The 16699-nt window shown below is 45.5% G+C and overlaps 2 protein-coding genes across 4 annotated transcripts; both read left to right on the plus strand.

Moving 5' to 3' along the window:
* The first annotated feature begins 5073 nt into the window (after positions 1-5073).
* Positions 5074-9749, plus strand: LOC147245411 (uncharacterized). The gene is made up of 14 exons (XM_086185247.1): positions 5074-5363; positions 5872-6063; positions 6159-6337; positions 6413-6536; positions 6709-6828; positions 7336-7422; positions 7535-7722; positions 7999-8241; positions 8349-8498; positions 8605-8778; positions 8885-9034; positions 9142-9294; positions 9402-9551; positions 9692-9749. Exons 1-14 carry the CDS (start codon positions 5151-5153, stop codon positions 9747-9749), a joined length of 2181 nt encoding a protein of 726 aa, XP_086041373.1. The 5' UTR covers positions 5074-5150.
* A 103-nt stretch (positions 9750-9852) lies between these two features.
* On the plus strand, positions 9853-11203 carry LOC147245412 (uncharacterized). 3 transcript variants are annotated; one of them, XM_086184935.1, is made up of 5 exons: positions 9853-10069; positions 10176-10328; positions 10436-10588; positions 10699-10869; positions 10973-11203. In XM_086184935.1, the coding sequence occupies exons 1-5, from the start codon at positions 9909-9911 to the stop codon at positions 11169-11171; spliced, it is 837 nt and encodes a 278-aa protein (XP_086041061.1). In that variant the 5' UTR covers positions 9853-9908; the 3' UTR covers positions 11172-11203. The 3 variants fall into 3 exon arrangements, with proteins under 3 accessions (XP_086041061.1, XP_086041062.1, XP_086041063.1); XM_086184936.1 differs by having other exon boundaries at positions 10439-10588; XM_086184937.1 differs by lacking the exon at positions 10436-10588.
* The last annotated feature ends 5496 nt before the right edge of the window (positions 11204-16699 follow it).

Here is a 16699-nt window from a genome sequence, read left to right on the forward strand (position 1 = left end):
TTGAAAGCAATGGGAAAATGGCGCCATCTGGTGGATCTTTAACAGCATTTAACCTGTTTGATCATGGAAACCAGTTTAATTGGTGGGAAATCATGTTTTTGTGATGCTCGTCAAGGAGGTTAAACGGTGTGGGTTTGATGGAAGTCATTTTTTCATTCAGATCTTAATACACTTAAAAAGGCTGAAGCTGAAATTCATCCATCGTCTTCCGCTTATTCCGACACATTAAGGGTCGCGGGGGGGCTGGAGCCTATCCCAGTGTCAACGGGGGAGAGGCGGGGTTCACCCTGGACAGGTCGCCAGTCCATCGCAGGGCCAACATAGAGAGACGAACAACCATTCACACTCACAGTCACACCTACAGTCAATTTAGAGTATCAATCAGCCTCGTCCCCAATTGCATGTTTTTGGACTGTGGGAGGAAGCCGGAGTACCAGAGAGAACCCACGCAGACACAGAGAGAACATGGAGACTCACACAGAAAGATCCTGTGTTGGAGCCGGGACTCGAACCCGGAACCTTCTTGCTGTGAGGCGACAGTGCTGACCACTGCACCACCGTGCAGCAAAGCTGAAATTCAATTTTATTTAATTTATTTATATATTTTTTCAGAAAAGACCTCTCGGTAAAGAATTGTTAATATTAATAAAAACAAAGAAAAGATTCTTCTGTCTATAGAGGCCCTGGGGGTTGAATTAAACCCAGTCTGAGATCAACTTAATCTGTGAATTTTGTGGTGGAATTTCAGCCAGTAGAGCAGTAACTACACTTATTTATTACACAAATGTGGAGTTCAAATGTATTTCATTAAAAAAACAATCAAGACTGGGACCTGAATCCATCAGCCAGTGGTTTTCAGCTGAAGTTTCTCTTCAAATCAACAACAAAAATACACCACAATGAAGTACATGGTTCAATGTCAGGGTGGCTCCTGGTACTGGAGCCAACAATGATCCCTCCCTCTTTTGCTCTTCTCTCCTGCTCAGCTGATGAATCTCTGCAGCCTCATCCTCCGCTCTCAGCTCATCTGAAGCACCAGGTGAATCCGTCAGAGGACGAGGACGTTGCTCTGGGACCAGTTCTCAATGTTTACTGGAGGGCAATGATGTGATTCATTATCTCTTGACCTCAGACTCATCAGCCTCTGTGCTGTGTACCCTCACTCTGCTCTCCTGCCTGGGCCTGTTGTTGGTGTGTGTGTGTGTAGTTTGGAGGGAAGGTGTGTTTTTGGAGCGAGGCAGGAGGAGGAGAACCAAACCCATCACAAACTTGGAGGTTCTTCTCCTTGCTGGAGAGTTCAGAGCCAAAGGAGAATCCCGAGAATCTCTGTTGGATGCAGAAACTGGTGGAACGTGTGTGAACCCAAGATGGACAGGAAGACACAGGATACACACATCAGGTGCAAGATATAACACACACACACACACACACACACACACACACACACACACACACACAGAGTAAAACTCTGCCCCTCATGTGTTGTACAGGCAGCCATGAATCAGTTCTCCTTGGTAAAAATCCACCTGGCAAGAAATATTCTTTCCTGTCTTCAACAGGAAGACATTGATGGGGCTGCAGCAGTGGTGGTGTCACCTTTTGGGGACTGATGTTTCCATGACGACTTGAAAAGGTGCTGTGTGGCCACTGTGCTGATCTTCTACAGGACAGGTAGGGCAGGACTGGGACCTTGGCCATGTCTCCTCAGTCTCAGAATGATCCATTTGACTTTGTGGGGGGAAGTTGGAAGGGTGGGGGCATGGGGGGGGGGGGGGGTGCAAGGTTTCTTTTTCCTGCATTCCAACAGCATTTAGAAGCAGAAGCTAAATTGGCTCCAAAAATCAGACCTGCAGTCTTGAGCTGTATACCACAGGACCAGTATGACCAGTAGTACTGGTGGTGGTTCCAGTAAGAGTGGTGTTACCTGAACTCTGGTCACTTGAAGCGTTGCTGAGTTCATTTATGATCTGAAACATTTGGATAAATCTCTCTCTCATGCTGGTGGAATGCAGGTTTTGCTTCCTTTCATGTAGCATCAAAAAGTAAAAGACGCTGGTAACGGTACTCCTGGTTTACTGGGACGGGGTTCGATTCCCTGCAGTGTCTTGCTGATTGACTTTTACATGAGAGGTCAGATTGGGGGGTAAGAAGGGAGGTTGACATGGTGGTCAGCCCTCACAGGAATATCAACATTGTTTGTTTGAGAGATGGATCATTTGTGCTTTCCACAAATGTTTGCTTTGTGTTCAGCAACGTTCGAGTCTGGAATATGGGGTGTTCATGGTAGCATGAAGGTCTTGTTAGCTCAACTAGAGGTGGATGAGATTCAAGGAGGCTTCACACTGTGAAAGAAACCAATGAGTTTTGTTCTGGTTTGATCTTAGATTCCTCAAATGAAACTGAACTACGAACTTTCAAGGGTTTTAGAGTCTCTACTCTGTCAATCATCTTTACAGGATAATTATTATTGTGGAAATCTAATAAATCAGTTTCAGGGAAAAAATATTCTACTCTGACATTACAAATTAACCTCAATTATTTGTGTTCAGAAAAACCAAGGAGGGCAGCCTGACTGGGACTGAGCCAGATGTTGGACAACCTGCTGTTAAAATCCTCAGTAATGGACACAACTGTTCAGGTATGAAAGCAAGAGGACTCCTCGTCTCCTGGGAGGTCCAGGCAGCTGAGACCCACAGTCTTGCTGACTGCTAGTTAGCTTAGCACAATGAGTGGTAGTGGATGGGAAGTGTTAGCATACCTCTGGTAAGTTCTCAAGTACACTTTTGTTCTCAACAGTCTTTGCCTGCATCAACCTCAGAGGTCTAAGACTCTTTTCCTGGGTTTTGTCTCAGCTGGTCTCCTTGTGTTAGGATGCTGGTCCAACTTCAACCCTGTCATGAACAACCAAGCTGGATGTGTCTTTTTTTCAGGACAACCTGGGAAAAGAGAGGATGTGAGCGAATGTGGTCACCAATTAATCTGGAATAGAGGCGTTAAAGGAAAAACAAAGTTTCATATCAGAATTTGATATTTTCATGCTATATATTTTTGTTGCCTCAACATATAAACTGATCATGTTATGTGAACTTTTACTGTTGTAACATTCATGTTATAAAAAGGTGAACCATCACGTGACAATGTGGTGATTTCTTCTTCCAGTAAATGTGAAGTAAACACATCAGACTAGAATGTGACACTCATGTCACAACATGGTCATCTATACTGTGATAACGGGAAGCTCACGGTTGAACAGGTAAGTGGTGCAGAGAAGGATCATTGGAGTATGGAGCCTTCATGCTTGGGTTGAGACATGGTGAGAGTCTGCAGTTACTGAACAGTTGATGATATCAGTAGGATCCACTGAGATGAGTAAAAAAAAGACAGGACGAATACAGAAGGAAGAAGGATTCTGACCCTCTGGAGGAGCCTCATTTCTCACTGATCAACTGGAGGGTCGCGGAAGGCTTCATGGATACAAGCTGCACCATCTGAACTGGATATGTTGTGAGCCAAGGACACACACGCACACACACACACACACACACACACACACACACACGCGAGACACATTGCTAATGTGTCTGTAGAGGTCAGGTGTCTCCAAGGTCAAGGTCGTCCATGTATTGTTGTGGTAGTGAAGCTCCAGGATGTTTATCTCCTGTCACGTTGGATGACGATGTTCTTCTGATTAAAAGTGAATTTATTAGAATGGTTTCAGATTCTTGCATGTGTCAGATTGTTCTAGAGGCGTGATTCAGACACCAGCTGCCCATCACTGTTAGCATTTGCAGTACGAGGACCAAACGCTCTCGTTCACGCTGCTACACAGCTCTCTGTGGACTGCTGGGTGCTGCTTGCTGGTACCAGAATGAATAAAACCATCTGCTGGGTGGCAAAAAGAGAGAACCCTTGCAAAAGTGTGGCGTGCTTTGTTCAAGTTTGGGGATTTTAAACCGAAATGATAAGCGTGAATAATAAGATTTCATTGTTGCCATTAATTTTCTACCTCTTATCCTGTTAAGGGTCACGGTGGGTGGAGCCTATCCCAGCAGCCTTTGGGCGAGAGGTGGGGTTCACCCTGGACAGGTCACCAGTCCATCACAGGACCAACACATAGAGACAGACAACCATTCACACTCACAGTCACACCTACAGTCAATTTAGAGTATCAATCAGCCTCGTCCTCTCTTGATGTCTTTGGACTGTGGAGGAAGCTGGAGTACCAGAGAGAACCCACACAGGAACAGGGAGGAAGGCCAGCTCTGTTCTGGACTATCCTCTGGACTCTGGAGGAAGTAGGGGACAGAAGAATGTTGGCCAAGCTGGCGTCTATCATGGACAACACCTCCCACCCCCTGTAGTAGACTGTGTTCTTAGCACTGAGCTTTGCTATGCAATACTTCACCCGTACTGTCACTTTTACTGTACCTCACTTTAAAAAATGGTGGACTGAACTAACTGGAATGTTACACCTGATGAAAGTCAGATATGGAGCTGATAACTTTTTTGAAGAAGAAACATATCAGACACACCTTTCCTTTCATTCACAGAGTTGTTCTATGTTAGAGGACGGTTACACTCAGATAAAACATGCAGATGTGAGGCTAGGATGTCCTCTAGTTAGGTTTGTCAGTACAGTTTAATGTCATGTTGCATTTAATTTGTTTGTATGAAGAAATTTGTAGGACATCTAAACTGAACACCAGGTGGCCTGATCACAATTACACAAATAGAGAAGTTGAAGAGGAAACACATCAGAGTACTGGTCAGTCCTGTAATTGCAAGTGTGCTGGAAAAATGTGTCAAAGGCAGACATTTCCTTTAAACTCAGTAACTGGTGATGTCAGCCAGCTAGACAACGTCTCTGTGAGAGTGATGGGATTCAGATCCAAGTAAGACCTAAGAAACCAAGTCAGAGACAACAGATCACAGACAGTCGAATTTAGTCTGTGATCTGTTGTTTCTTTCTTGTTTTTTAGAGATCACAGATCATGGAATTTAGACACGTGTCAGTGACATCACCAGCACATATAAAACACGGATATGAAAGAAATCAGCTTCATCAGTAAAAACATTTCACCCTGTTCACATCAACAGTTGTTCTCCAGAATCAGCTGTCACACAGAAAGTCTTATCTCAGGTGTAAAAACATGTCTTCCTGGGTTCACCACCGTCAGCCCATGACTCGCTGGCTGCGCTCCGAAACTTCCACCTACCAGGTGGTGTCCTACCTTGGACAAGGCACCTTTGGTCTCGTCACCAAATGCATCAAGACGGATGAAAACAGTGACAGAAGACAGAAGACAGTGGCCATCAAAATGATTAAGAATGAGGGACATTTTGCTGGAATGGCCCTTGAAGAGGTAAGAAGGCAACCTGAGGATTCTCAGTATCCACACTTGTGATAGTACTTGGTGACATGTCGAGGAACTCTACAATCTCTTTTGTCAACCCATCCATCCATCGTCTACTGATTATCCTGTAAAGGGTCACGGGGGTGGGGGGGTGGAGCCTATCCCAGCAGCCTTTGGGCGAGAGGCGGGGTTCACCCTGGATGGGTTACCAGTCCATCACAGGGCCAACACATAGAGACAAACAACCATTCACACTCACAGTCACACCTACGGTCAATTTAGAGTATCAATCAGCCTCGTCCCCTCTTGATGTCTTTGGACTGTGGGAGGAAGTTGGAGTACCAGAGAGAACCCACAAAGGAACAGGGAGAACATGCAGACTCACACAGAAAGATCCTGTGCCCGAGCCAGGGCTTGAACCCATCACCTTCTTGCTGTGAGGCAATAGGGCTGACCACTGCACCAGTGTACCACCTCCTTTATGACATTTCAAAATCTTATTTTCACAAATTTTCAGATTGCAGCCTTGAAGAAAATAAGCAGCTTGCACCCAGACAGGAGCAATCTTGTAAAATGGTATGGCCATTTCAACATCGATGGACACATCTGCCTCGAATTTGAGCATCTTTATCAGAGTCTCCAGCAGGTCATGCATGAGAGACAGAACACACCTCTCCCACTGGAAGAGATTCGGCCTCTCGTCTCTCAGGTATCTTCTATCATGTCAAGTTCTGCAAGTCATAGAGTTCAGAAAAAGATTTGTGATGAAATATTTTTGACCTTGTTCTTTAAATAACTTTTCAGATAGCAAATGCTCTCCATCACCTGAGGTCTATTGGAATCATCCATGCAGACCTCAAATTAGACAACATCATGTTGGTCGGTCGGCATGAGCCCTACAGACTCAAGGTCATTGATTTTGGCCTGGCCTTTGAGGTGTCTGATGCCGAGGTGGGCTCATATATTCAGACCCGGCCATACCGGTGAGTAACTGCAACCCTATTTGATCTCCGAGTTTTGTCTTGGTGGCTGAAGCTTAACTGTTGATGCTCTCTCAGGTCTCCAGAGATCCTGCTGGGAGCTCCGTTCAATGAGGCCATAGACATGTGGTCTCTCGGCTGCACCGCTGCAGGTCTTTACCTTGGCGTCTTTCTCTACTGCGCAAGGAATGAATATGACATGGTGAGTAGCACATCAGGTCTGTTCTGTTTTGAACTCAGATCAAGATTTTATTGAACCTGTCAAAGTGTATATTAAAAAAAAACAACCTTGTTTCATTGAAACATTTATACTTAATTATTTCTGTAAATGAACGAATTGTTTAAAACAGCCTTTCTTTGTGTTGTATCTTTAGTTGAGGTACATCATGTGGACTCAGGGTCAGCTCCCAGAGAACCTTCTGGCTTCTGGAAGCAAGACAGAAAGGTTCTTCCAGAAATGCTCTGACCTTCACACCACCACGTGGACATTAAAGGTATGGAGCTCTCCAGTAACGCTTGAATGTTACTAATCCACACACTTTTTCCAGTGCTCCATATTTTAACCAACAACATCACTTACTCATCATTTTTCCTGAGGTCATAGATGAGGGTTGTTTTCATTGACTGATAGGTTTTTCTGAAGAATCAACCTCCAATTGGCCTGTACTTGGTGCCGAGTTTAGACATGTGGAGTTAAGATCCAATCAGAGGAAGAGAAGGAGGCTCTACACTGACACACATAAAGCATTGGTTTAGTTTTGATTGAGGATTTTGAGAGGATTAAATAAATGTTTTGAGGCGTATCTCTTGACATAACTTTGAACTCCTCCTCCCCTTTGGAGTTTCATCATTGATTTGATTTGTAGAATAAATATCCCAGGATATTTACTGCATGCACAGACTTTAGTGCACGCAGGAAAAGGTTTCAGTCACTGAGAGCAAAAACACAATCAACCCAACAATGACAGAGAGCATAAACTGGAACCCTTTTGTCTCCTCAGTCAAAAGAGCAGATCCAAATAGATGCTGGGATTGTGTCCCAGGAGACCAGGGCAATCTGGTTGAGCAGCCTGGATGATCTCCTGCATGTAAGTGACCTCAGTAGAAATGAAAGGTGTTACTCACTCAAAAAATCCCAATGATGTTTCTATTTACTCTGAGAGCTGAGTGATCCATCTGAACTCTCTTTTGATTTTTCAGTGCAACAAACAAGTTTTCATCCGGGATGAAGATCAGGCTACAAGGGCAGCAGATACGTTCATGTTCGTGGACATGATGAAAGGACTGCTGCAGCTTGATCCGTCCCAGCGGATGACACCGTGCCAGGCTCAGGAGCACCCCTTTATGAGCATGAGCCACTTGACGGGGGTTCACTCAAGCAGCTCCTAGTAAGTCCAAACTCTGAATTTGATGAACTATTCCTCCCTTCTCTCTGTGATTGTGGATTTATGTGTAATGTCTGGGACATTTATGAATGAGCTCTTGCTACATTTTATCCTGCAAGTTATTTTTAATAAGTTTTACATTTGCACTGAGTTGATGACGGGTGCAGGCCATACAGGCCATGTAGTAAAGAGAACTGATCCATTTGCTTCATCTGAACATGATTCATTCAGTATGTGTTATATTTTCAAGGCTAATTGATGACTTGATTTTTCTTTCAGTGCAAAGTCCTGCTTCAAGATCATGTCCATGGCGAAGATCAGGACACAGCCAGCTCCACATCAGTTGCCTCCCAGGACTGCCATCCCGGTCCGTGAGGCCTTCTGTCGTTCTCTGGCTAAAAGAAGCCGTCTGGACCACCTTCCCCACAAGAGTGGACAGAAGAGTGGCATCAAGGAGAAGAAGAGGAAGCACAATCCTGATCCCGATCCCTTCAGGACTACAGATGATGAAGATCAGCACAGGTAGGCTCACCTTCATCAGTCTTTAAACACTCAGAGGATGACCTTTTTCAGTAAAGTCAAACACATCTTGCACCCAACTAAATAATATTTCTTTCCTACATGGCTAGACAATTCCATCAGATGGCTCCTCCCCCTGCTAAGAGGAGCAAACAAGATCCTCTCAGCAGAGGCCACTGGGGTGACATCAGGGGAGTGAAGAGACAACGCTCAGAAGACGGCATGAGCGCACCCCCTCACCCCGAAAGAGATCAGCACAGGTAGGCTCACCTTCATCAGTCTTTAAACACTCAGAGGTTGACCTTTTTCAGGAAGTCAAACACATCTTGCACCCAACTAAATAATATTTCTTTACGACATGGCCAGCCGATTCCATCAGATGGCTCCTCCCCCTGCTAAGAGGAGCAAACGAGATCCTCCTCTCAGCAGAGGCCACTGGGGTGAAATCAGGGGAGTGAAGAGACAACACTCAGAAGATTGCCTGAGCGCACCCCCTCACCCCAAAAGAGCCAGGATTGTTGATGGTGGAGATCAGCACAGGTAGGCTCACCTTCATCAGTCTTTAAACACTCAGAGGTTGACCTTTTTCAAGAAGTCAAACACATCTTGCACCCAACTAAATAATATTTCTTTCCTACATGGCTAGACGATTCCATCAGATGGCTCCTCCCCCTGCTAAGAGGAGCAAACAAGATCCTCTCAGCAGAGGCCACTGGGGTGACATCAGGGGAGTGAAGAGAAAACGCTCAGAAGACGGCATGAGCGCACCCCCTCGCCCTGAAAGAGATCAGCACAGGTAGGCTCACCTTCATCAGTCTTTAAAGACTCAGAGGTTGACCTTTTTCAGCAAAGTCAAACACATCTTGCACCCAACTAAATAATATGTCCCTCCTACATGGCCAGCCGATTCCATCAGATGGCTCCTCCCCCTGCTAAGAGGAGCAAACAAGATCCTCCTCTCAGTAGAGGCCACTGGGGTGACATCAGGGGAGTGAAGAGACAACGCTCAGAAGATGGCATGAGCGCACCCCCTTGCCCCGAAAGAGATCAGCACAGGTAGGCTCACCTTCATCAGTCTTTAAAGACTCAGAGGTTGACCTTTTTCAGTAAAGTCAAACACATGTTGCACCCAACTAAATAATATTTCTTTCCTACATGGCCAGTGGATTCTATCAGATGGCTCCTCCCCCTGCTAAAAGGAGGAAACGAGATCCTCTCAGCAGAGGCCACTGGGGTGAAATCAGGGGAGGGAAGAGACAACACTCAGAAGACGGCATGAGCGCACCCCCTTGCCCCGAAAGAGATCAGCACAGGTAGGCTCACCTTCATCAGTCTTTAAACACTCAGAGGTTGACCTTTTTCAGCAAAGTCAAACAATCTTGCACCCAACTAAATAATATTTCCCTCCTGCATGGCCAGTGGATTCCATTGGTTTGCTCCTCCCCCTGCTAAGAGGAGCAAACGGGATGCTCCCCACAGCAGAGGCCACTGGGGTGACATCAGGGGAGTGAAGAGAAAACGCTCAGAAGACGGCATGAGCGCACCCCCTCACCCTGAAAGAGATCAGCACAGGTAGGCTCACCTTCATCAGTCTTCAAAGACGCAGAGGTTGACCTTTTTCAGGAAGTCAAACACATCTTGCACCCAACTAAATAATATTTCTTTCCTACATGGCCAGCCGATTCCATCAAATGGCTCCTCCCCCTGCTAAGAGGAGCAAACGAGATCCTCCTCTCAGCAGAGGCCACTGGGGTGAAATCAGGGGAGTGAAGAGACAACGCTCAGAAGACGGCATGAGCGCACCCCCTTGCCCCGAAAGAGATCAGCACAGGTAGGCTCACCTTCATCAGTCTTTAAAGACTCAGAGGTTGACCTCTTTCAGGAAGTCAAACACATGTTGCACCCAACTAAATAATATGTCCCTCCTACATGGCCAGCCGATTTCATCAGATGGCTCCTCCCCCTGCTAAGAGGAGCAAACAAGATCCTCCTCTCAGCAGAGGCCACTGGGGTGACATCAGGGGAGTGAAGAGAAAACGCGCAGAAGACGGCATGAGCGCACCCCCTCGCCCTGAAAGAGATCAGCACAGGTAGGCTCACCTTCATCAGTCTTTAAACACTCAGAGGTTGACCTTTTTCAGCAAAGTCAAACACATCTTGCACCCAACTAAATAATATTTCCCTCCTACATTGCCAGCAGATTCCATCAGATGGCTCCTCCCCCTGCTAAAAGGAGGAAACGAGATCCTCCTCTCAGCAGAGGCCACTGGGGTGACATCAGGGGAGTGAAGAGACACCGCTCAGAAGACGGCATGAGCGCACCCCCTCACCCTGAAAGAGATCAGCACAGGTAGGCTCACCTTCATCAGTCTTTAAAGACTCAGAGGTTGACCTTATTCAGTAAAGTCAAACACATCTTGCGCCCAACTAAATAATATTTCCTTCCTCCATGGCCAGCAGATTCCATCAGATGGCTCCTCCCCCTGCTAAGAGGAGCAAACGAGATCCTCCTCTCAGCAGAGGCCACTGGGGTGAAATCAGGGGAGTGAAGAGACAACACTCAGAAGATTGCCTGAGCGCACCCCCTCACCCCAAAAGAGCCAGGATTGTTGATGGTGGAGATCAGCACAGGTAGGCTCACCTTCATCAGTCTTTAAACACTCAGAGATAATACATTTCAGTAAACTAGAAATATATCTTGAGCCATTAAACTTCTAACCTTATTTTCTTCCAGGAGGAAGCTTAGATTGGGCCACACCTGCAGCAGTGGCCTGTTTTGGCTGTCTGTTCGGGAAGAAGAAAGAATGGTGGCTGAAGCTGGAAAGCTCATGCTGGAGTTGCTGGAGAAAACCTGGCATGAGAAGGAGACAGAGAACAGCAGCTCAGATGGACCAGTTCTAGTTTTATTTTCCTGTTCTTTTGATTTTTTTTAATATGTTTGTTTAAAGAAAATAAAATTGACATCAAAAATATACTCAGTTTGTTTTGTGTCAGTTCATCCATCCATTATTCTGCTTATTTCTCTTAAGGGTAGTGGGGGGCGGTGGGGGTGGAGCCTATCCCAGGGACTTTCAGGCAATAGGGTTCACCCTGGACAGGTCACCAGTCCATCACAGGGCCAACACATAGAGACAGACAACCATTCACACTCACAGTCACACCTACGGTCAATTTAGAGTATCAGTCAGCCTTGTCCCCTCTTGATGTCTTTGGATTGTGGAGGAAGCTGGAGTACCAGAGAGAACCCACACAGGAACAGGGAGAACATGGAGACTCCACACAGGAAGACCCTGAGCCCGAGCCGGGTCTCAAACCCAGAACCTTCTTGCTGTGAGGGGACAGTGCTGACCACTGCACCACCGTGTCACCCTTGACTCAAGATCAGCACAGCTAGGCTCACCCACATCAGTCTTTAAAGACTCAGACAGTGACCTTTTTCGGTAAAGTCAAACACATCTTGTGCCCAACTAAATAATATTTCCTTCCTACATTGCCAGCCAATTCCATCAGTTTGCTCCTCCACCACCTACGAGGAGCATATGGGACTCTCCTGTAAGCAGAGGCCACTTGGGTGACATCATGGGGACAAAGAGACCACGCTCTGAAGATGGCATGAGCGTACTCCCTCACCCCAAAGGAATCAGGACTGTTGTTGCTGAAGATCAGCACAGGTAGGCTCACCTACATCAGTCTTTAAAGACTCAGAGGTTGACCTTTGTCTGTAAAGTCAAACACATCTTGTGCCCAACTAAATAATATTTCCTTCCTACATTGCCAGCCAATTCCATCAGTTTGCTCCTCCACCACCTACGAGGAGCATATGGGACTCTCCTCTAAGCAGAGGCCACTTGGGTGAGGTCAGGAGGACAATCGGACCACGCTCTGAGGATGGCATGAGCGTACCCCCTCACCCCGAAGGAATCAGGACTGTTGTTGCTGAAGATCAGCACAGGTAGGCTCACCTACATCAGTCTTTAAAGACTCAGAGGTTGACCTTTTTCCCTAAAGTTAAACACATCTTGTGCCCAACTAAATAATATTTCCTTCCTACATTGCCAGGCGATTCCATCAGTTTTCTCCTCCACCACCTACGGGGAGCGTATGGGACTGCTTCTCTCAGCAGAGGCCAGTTAGGTGACATCAGGGGGACAATCAGACCATGCTCTGAGGATGGCATGAGTGTACCCCCTCACCCCGAAGGGATCGGGATTGTTGTTGCTGGAGATCAGCACAGGTAGGCTCACCTTCATCAGTCTTTAAAGACTCAGAGGTTGACCTTTTTTCAGTAAAGTCGAACACATCTTGTGCCCAACTAAATAATATTTCTTTCCTACTTTGACAGCCGATTCCATCAGTTTGCTCCTCCACCACCTACGAGGAGCATATGGGACTCTCCTCTCAGCAGAGGCTACTTGAGTGACATCAGGGGGACAAACAGTCCACGCTCTGAGGATGGCATGAGTGTACCCCCTCGCCCCGAAGGGATCACGACTGTTGTTGCTGCAGATCAGCACAGGTAGGCTCACCTACATCTGTCTTTAAAGACTCAGAGGTTGACCTTCAAACACATGTTGTGCCCAACTAAATAATATTTTCTCCCTACATGGCCAGAGACAGGCAGAAAGAAGAGGAGTGCAACCGCTCTCGCCAAGTCCCAACCCAGACTTTACCTGTTCTTGTTTTATTTTCCTGTTCTTATAATTTTTTTTTTAATATTTTTGTTTAAAGAAAGTAAAATTTACATCAAAAATATATTCAGCTTGATTTATGTCAGTTCATCCATCCATCCATCCATTTTTCTGCTTATTCTTGTTAAAGTTTTGGGAGGGGTGTGGAACCTTTCCCAGCAGCTTTCGGGCAATAGGGTTCCCCCTCGACAGGTCACCAGTCCATCACAAGGCCAACACATAGAGACAGACAACCATTCACACTCACAGTCACACCTACGGTCAATTTAGAGCAGTGGTTCTTAACCTTGTTGGAGGTACCGAACCCCACCAGTTTCATAAGCGCATTCACCGAACCCCTCTTTAGTGAAAAATAAAATATGATTTTTATCAAATACAAGACATAGATATGTTTTTTACTGGTGCACAAAATGAGCCATGCATGAACATCACCTTGTTCAAAGAACAAAACCAACACAATGCATGAACTCACAACAAATTACATAAATGCAAATCAGTGTGACTTCTGCTGTTGCCTTTGAGAGACCAGCTCAGATATGCGTGGCTTCACCTTGGCAAGTGCCACTCTCATGTCATTTTCACAGCAAAGTCTGTTCCTTTTCTTTGTTTTTATGTCCAGCATCCTGGAAAAGGATTGCTCGCAAAGATATGTTGTAACAAATGGTATAAAAAATCCAGGGCTTTCTTTGCAATAACTGGATACTTGTCCATTTGTCAACACCAAAACGTTGAGAGCGTTGTTGTTCTGAAGAGTTGCTGTTGAACCTGGCTCTGCTGAATTTCAATGATTTCGTCGAGGTATTCATCATTGACATCTGCTGTCTCAACAGCAAACATGAACGGCTGTCTCACCCATGCTGGATATGATTCTCTTGTAGGGAAATATCCGTCGAGAGACTTGGCAATTGTTTGCTTCAGTTCCGTGGATACAGAAATATCTCCGATTCCAGACACATCTTCAATCTTACTTACACAGTCGTCCAGAAGGGGGAAGTTTGCGAAGTTATTGTTCTCTGTTCGTCGTTTCCGTAACGGTAGTTTTTTTTTAAAAGCCTTCAGGTGTTCTTCCGCTTCCATGACATTGACTCCACCACCCTGCATCTGCTGATTGAGATGATTGAGAGCTGCGAATATATCAGCCATGTACGCTAAAATGAGAATGAACTCAGGATTTTTGAAGCAATCTGCATGACAGTGTTGGTGCTCTTGCAAAAACAGGGCTAATTCCACACGCATGGCAAAAACACGATTCAGCACCTGTCCCCGGGATAACCACCGAACATTAGAATGGTACAGAAGTACCTCGAATTCAGAGCCCATTTCTTTACACAGCTCACTGAAGATGCGGTGCCTCAGAGCACTATTTGGCACATAGTTCACACATTCCACCATATTTTTTAATACTTCTGCCATTTTTGGAGGCAAGGTTTTTGTTGCCAACGCATGCCTGTGCAGAATACAATGCGTAACAATGATGTGTGGTGCATTGGCTTTTACTCGTGCAAAAAAACAGACTTTCTTCCCAGCATGATTGGAGCTCCGTCCGTACAAACTGCAGAAACCATATCCCATGAAAGATTGTTGTCTCTGAAGAAGTCATCCACAAGCTTCTTCACATCGACTGCCTTAGTTGTTGTTGTAAGAGGCTTACAAAATAAAAAAATCTTCTTTTATTATGTCATCTTTCACATAGCGCACAAAAACAGCAAGCTGGCTTAGATTAGAAACGTCTGTGGTCTCGTCGCGTTGAAGGCTGAACTTTGCCGGGCTTGAAATCAGATCCGCGACTACTTAAGCCAAGATGTCTTTGCTCATGTCTTCTATTCTGTCGCTGACGGTGTCATTTGAAAGAGGAATTTGGGAAAATGTACCTTCAGCCGCTGTTCTGAGCATCAGATTCGCCATCTTTAACGCAGCTGGTTTTACAAGTGTTTCACCAATGGTGTGTGGGTTGCCCTGCTTTGCCATCAGGTACGCAACTTCATACGATGCTGTGAGGATCGGTTTGCTAACGGGTACAAATCCAAGAGCAGGCAGAGTGGCCCTTTCATCGAATCTGGCTCTCTTCACCTTGAATTCAGCAGGTGTTTTGTTCTTGTATTCCCCGTCGCCATGCAGCTTCAAGAAGTGTTCCTTTAGTTTTGCCGGTGTGAGACTAGAGTTGCTTAACTTGGCGTTGCAAATCATGCAGATAGGACGCTCACTCCCATCACGTTCCGTGATACATGTGAATCCATGTTGTACATATTCATCCAACCACTTTCTTTTTTTGCTCGTCATAGTTAGTATGGATTAAAATATTAAGGAAGAAATCAGACGACATACTACTACGTCAGTCACACGTTGACTACTGAGCGCGCTAAATTCCCCGCAGCACTGATTGGCCAAGCAATGTAACTGATCATCTGCAGCAAGTGATAGCCAAACGGGGCATGTCATCACGAATTGACACAATGAGTCGGGTGCGTCTTGACCTCCGCGGCGGAGGCTCCGCCGAACCCCTGTGACCGACTCACCGAACCCCTAGGGTTCGATCGAACTCAGGTTAAGAACCACTGATTTAGAGTATCAATCAGCCTTGTCCCCCATTGCGTGTCTTTGGACGGTGGGAGAAAGCTGGAGTACCAGAGAACCCATGCAGGCACAGGAAGAACATGGAGACTCCACACAGAAAGATTCCGTGCCCAAGCCGGGACTCAAACCCGGAACCTTCTTGCTGTGAGGGGACAGTGCTGACCACTGCACCACCGTGCTGCCCTTGTGTCAGTCCATTCGACAAATAAAGTATGTTGCATTTTTCTTCAAAATCTGAAATATCAGTAATTCTTTGCCAGATTTTCAACAAAATTTTAGGGGCCCATTTTTGGGGCTATTTCATATCGGACCTGCTATTGATAATTCCTATGTTCATACAAGGCTATTTACATGTTTTTGGATGCCAGCTTTGGTTGTGGAGTGCAGCTCGAGTTGGCATTTAGCGAGATGAAGCCAGCCTAGAAGCAGTTTTTGACCGTGCGACCTGAATTTTATTATTGTGCAACTTGTACTTTTTATATTAAATCGTAAATTACAAGTTGTTGGCCTGTCATTCACGTTAAAGACTCACTGTTTTTCTGGCTTCATCCTTATACAATCATGAAACAAATCTATGTATCTTGTGACCGAAGCCATTTAGTTTTTATAGAGTTAGGGTAAAAGCACCAGTTCTATTATCTCTTACACTTGTTAGTAGTATTGATAACAATATCATTAATGCCTTTCTTGAGGCAAACAGGCAGGAACCACTGGTGTCTTGGTGCCCCTGATAAGGTTAGTGTTTATACCAGAATTGCCTCCAATAGATACCAAAGTCACTCCCCCCCACCCACACACACAACTTCAATTTATATCAATCAGAGAAAAGTAGCTCAAAAGATACCAGTGAGATGCAAGAGCACTACAAACTCTTTTTATCAATGAGGAACACACCAACTTTTGGTTAAATGTGATTATTTTCTCACCTCACCAGAGATAGACAAGATAGATACCATTCTCTCCTCTGAAAGCTACTTAGCTTAGCACAATGAATGGCAGATGGTTAGCAAGTTGGTCGAGCCACATATTTTAAAGGAATACTCCACCTTGGCTGCCAGGAGAATTAGCTGTAGAGTCTTGAGCTTTCCTTCTCCCCTAAAACAAAAGAGGTACATTTTAAAACAATGTCATTTATCCTTGGGGTGAATTTTTCGGACTTAAATTAAACTTAGACAGTAATGAATGCATTTTATAAAACA

This window comes from Aulostomus chinensis, chromosome 18 (genome assembly GCF_037954235.1).
Source record: "Aulostomus chinensis isolate RoL2024-O1b breed Wild chromosome 18, RoL_Achi_v1.0, whole genome shotgun sequence".
Taxonomy (NCBI): Eukaryota; Metazoa; Chordata; class Actinopteri; order Syngnathiformes; family Aulostomidae; genus Aulostomus; species Aulostomus chinensis.